We start from the raw sequence: 3194 nt of genomic DNA on the forward strand, positions 1-3194 counted from the left end.
CTCAGTACAGTACAGTCATTACTTCTACAGCAAGTTGTACTTTTCGTCTTCTTTCTTCTACGTAATTACTTTTCTATCATTCCAGAAATATTTTTGTATAAATAAAAAAAAATATCGCGTACTTTTTCCGGATATCCGGGATATCCCACTGATATATTGATATTAACTAGTGGTATTACTATTTAAGACATTATTTGCAACTTCAATATAACCGACATCAAGATTTAGGTTAGAAATATTTCACTGACATTGATGTTAACATTAATTTTTATTTTTATTTATTAATCGATTATAAATTTATTAATCGATATGGCTGGATCTATGAAAAATAAAAGAAAGTGATGACCCGTATGAATATTTATTAATTGAATTTATTACTCGGGGAAAAGTCACAAAATTTATTGATGCCGTGCCATCATCGTGGGGTGACTTACAATGATAAAAATAAAAAGTTTACCTGCCTATTTCCTCCAGAGCCATATATAAATTTTAATAAATTAATTAAAGAAAAAGCTGCAGCAGATAAGTCATGGGAACCATTTAATGTAAAGATTCGAGGCTGTGCAGGTTAGTGAAATTAATTAATTTCCTCAATAATTCTATTGTACTGATTTATACATAAAATATTCGAATTTCATACTAATCTCATCTTCATTCAATTATTTTTATCATATTAACATGTGTTTATTTATTAATGATTTTGAAATATACAATAGTATATGCTTGAAAAAATTTTTGTCCAGGTATTTTTTTTTACAAATGAACTTTATAAGTATTTTTACAACTATTACTTTTTTTTAATTTTTAAAATTGTCAGATATTTGCTCATTTTAGTATCATTTTCATTGACTGTTAATTCAAAACTAATAACTAATAATAATCAATTTTCATTCATTATTTATGTACTTTTATTTTAAATTTTTCTAATAATTAGATAATTAAAAAATCATCAACTATGAATAAGATTTTTGACAATTATATCTACTTACTGATACATTTGTTTTTTATAAAAATATACTTTTTTTTTTTCAGTTGATTACAAAGACGCATTATCAAAATTAGAGAAATTGAAAATAAAAGAAAATGCGTTCTCGACCGATACAGAAGCTGATTCACTTCAAAAAACTGATAATCTTGAGCGAGCTTTAAGAATTGAACAGCTCAATAAAAGTCTTGCACAAACAAAAGCTACTATTTTTGGTTCATCAGAAAGTGATGAATCTAATACACAAAAAAAGACTAAGACTGTACACAAAAAATCAAAGAAAAGGCCATTAGTTCTACGGAATCTAAATCATCTGATTCATTATCAACTCTGCTCAGAACAAAGTACAAAGTCAAAAATATATTAAGCAAAAACTCTTAACAACGTAGGGAAAGAAGTAAATAAATCATCGAGTAGAAAAAGGACAACATATGAAAAGAAAAATTATGAATCTTCAGCACTCAAAAGTAAAAGAAAAAAATGTTTTATTAAAATCTGGGGTAAAGTCAAAGGTACATCGCTTGATCAGTTGATTTTAACCAGAAAAATATTTATACTCGATAATAACTATGAAAGTCGTTCGACAGTCGGTCAAACACTTCCTGCTCCAAACACTTCCTAGATCACTGTTTTTAGGTGATGGATCGAATTTAACTTGTGAACAGTTACCATTGATTTTGTTATGGATGCATTTGTCGATGCAAATGGAGTACTTGTGTTTCCAGGTTTGATGATAACTTTTCTCACATCATGAATATATTTCATAGATTCCTTTGCAAATACTTAATAAGTTTGTTTTTATAGATGCTGCTGATCCAGAAAAACTTCTGTACATTCCATAATTAATACAGTAAAAGAAAAAAGTGATGCCGATCGAGGAGTTTTCCTTAGTCAAGACCGTAAATTTTATTTTTATTCTATGATAATATAATCAAATATGTGCTGTTTTGTTTCTATTATTCTTAATACTTTTAATTTCTTTTAATTTAGAGTTTTTGGATATAATGAAAGAGCTTACATCTCTCAAGATAGAGCAAAAAAACCAGTCGAAAATATTGTCGAAGATGGAAAGATTGCTGGAACAGAAATGTGAAGGAGCTGTAGCTATTAAAAGTACTTGGTCTAAAACATTTGAAGTTGTTTTTCCACTTTCGGACCTGGAAACACTATATAGTGTGGAGGAAAAACTTACAACTAAACCTGATTTAAAAACAAATTTCGTAATGTTTATTACTTATTTTAAATATTTATGTATCATCAATAGAATTTTGTTTTTTTCGTGATAAATATATGTTCTTGTTTTTTTCAGTGTTCTCCAATGACTCGATTGATTGATACGGATGACACACTGCAAAAAAATGTCAATGTTGTGATGAAAAAATTAATCAGTCGTGATCTGGCATTAAATTTTACTGCCACCAGAAAAATGGCAGATAAAATTGTTTTTTCATTAAATGTTCCTAATATTTATAAGTGTATTGTTGGTGAGTACGAATAAACTTGCTACAATAATCTGATAAATATCTCATGTAATATCTCATGTAATATTTATTATTAAGTAGTAATAAAAAATATTTATTTTACTTTTAGACACTTTAAGTGCCAGCCTTGGAAAATCGGAATCAAAAGTCGTCTCAGCTGTTGGAACTGCTTTTACCCAATCTCAATATTGGGAAGGAAATCGGACAAAATCCAAAAAGGATGAGCAACAGGATGATTCTGATAATGGACCTGATACAACGGGCAATAATAAAAATATTAAGATTGCGGATTCTAAAAAAGCGAAAAGGTTTAAAACTTCAAGCTAATAAATAAAATATGAGCATAAACTTAAAAAATAATATATCGTTCACTGTTTTCTATTTCTAAAAATATATATAACACTATACATGTAATGCTAAATATCTGATGTGGTGTTCAGAAAAGAAATTAATAATAATAAAAATTTTTCTCCACTGAAACGTGTTTTTAAAATAAATTACCAAATTTATTCTCAGCTTAAGAATTTAAGCTATATTTTTCAATCTTATAGTAAGCTAAATTGTCACGGTTCATGCAAGCTGTAAATTGCAAGCTTTATGTTAGCGATCCAAAGCGTTACCAACTAACCTTGTACTCAACCATATAGTTTGTTAGTTAAGTTTTAGGCTGTAACTGATAAAAATCTAGCTTAACATAAGCTAATTCCATTGATCATTTTCTACCTGGG

At 27.9% G+C, this 3194-nt stretch overlaps 1 protein-coding gene across 1 annotated transcript; it reads left to right on the plus strand.

Annotated features, from left to right (window-relative positions):
- Positions 1-1812: 1812 nt before the first annotated feature.
- LOC123274391 lies at positions 1813-2774 on the plus strand (the record flags this gene model as incomplete). Its single annotated transcript, XM_044741989.1, has 4 exons — positions 1813-1884; positions 1976-2205; positions 2295-2469; positions 2576-2774. Coding segments are annotated over exons 2-4 (590 nt in total), but the record flags the coding sequence as incomplete, so codon positions are not given.
- Between the last annotated feature and the right edge of the window lie 420 nt (positions 2775-3194).

This window comes from Cotesia glomerata, unplaced genomic scaffold, assembly GCF_020080835.1.
Source record: "Cotesia glomerata isolate CgM1 unplaced genomic scaffold, MPM_Cglom_v2.3 scaffold_320, whole genome shotgun sequence".
Classification (NCBI taxonomy): domain Eukaryota; kingdom Metazoa; phylum Arthropoda; class Insecta; order Hymenoptera; family Braconidae; genus Cotesia; species Cotesia glomerata.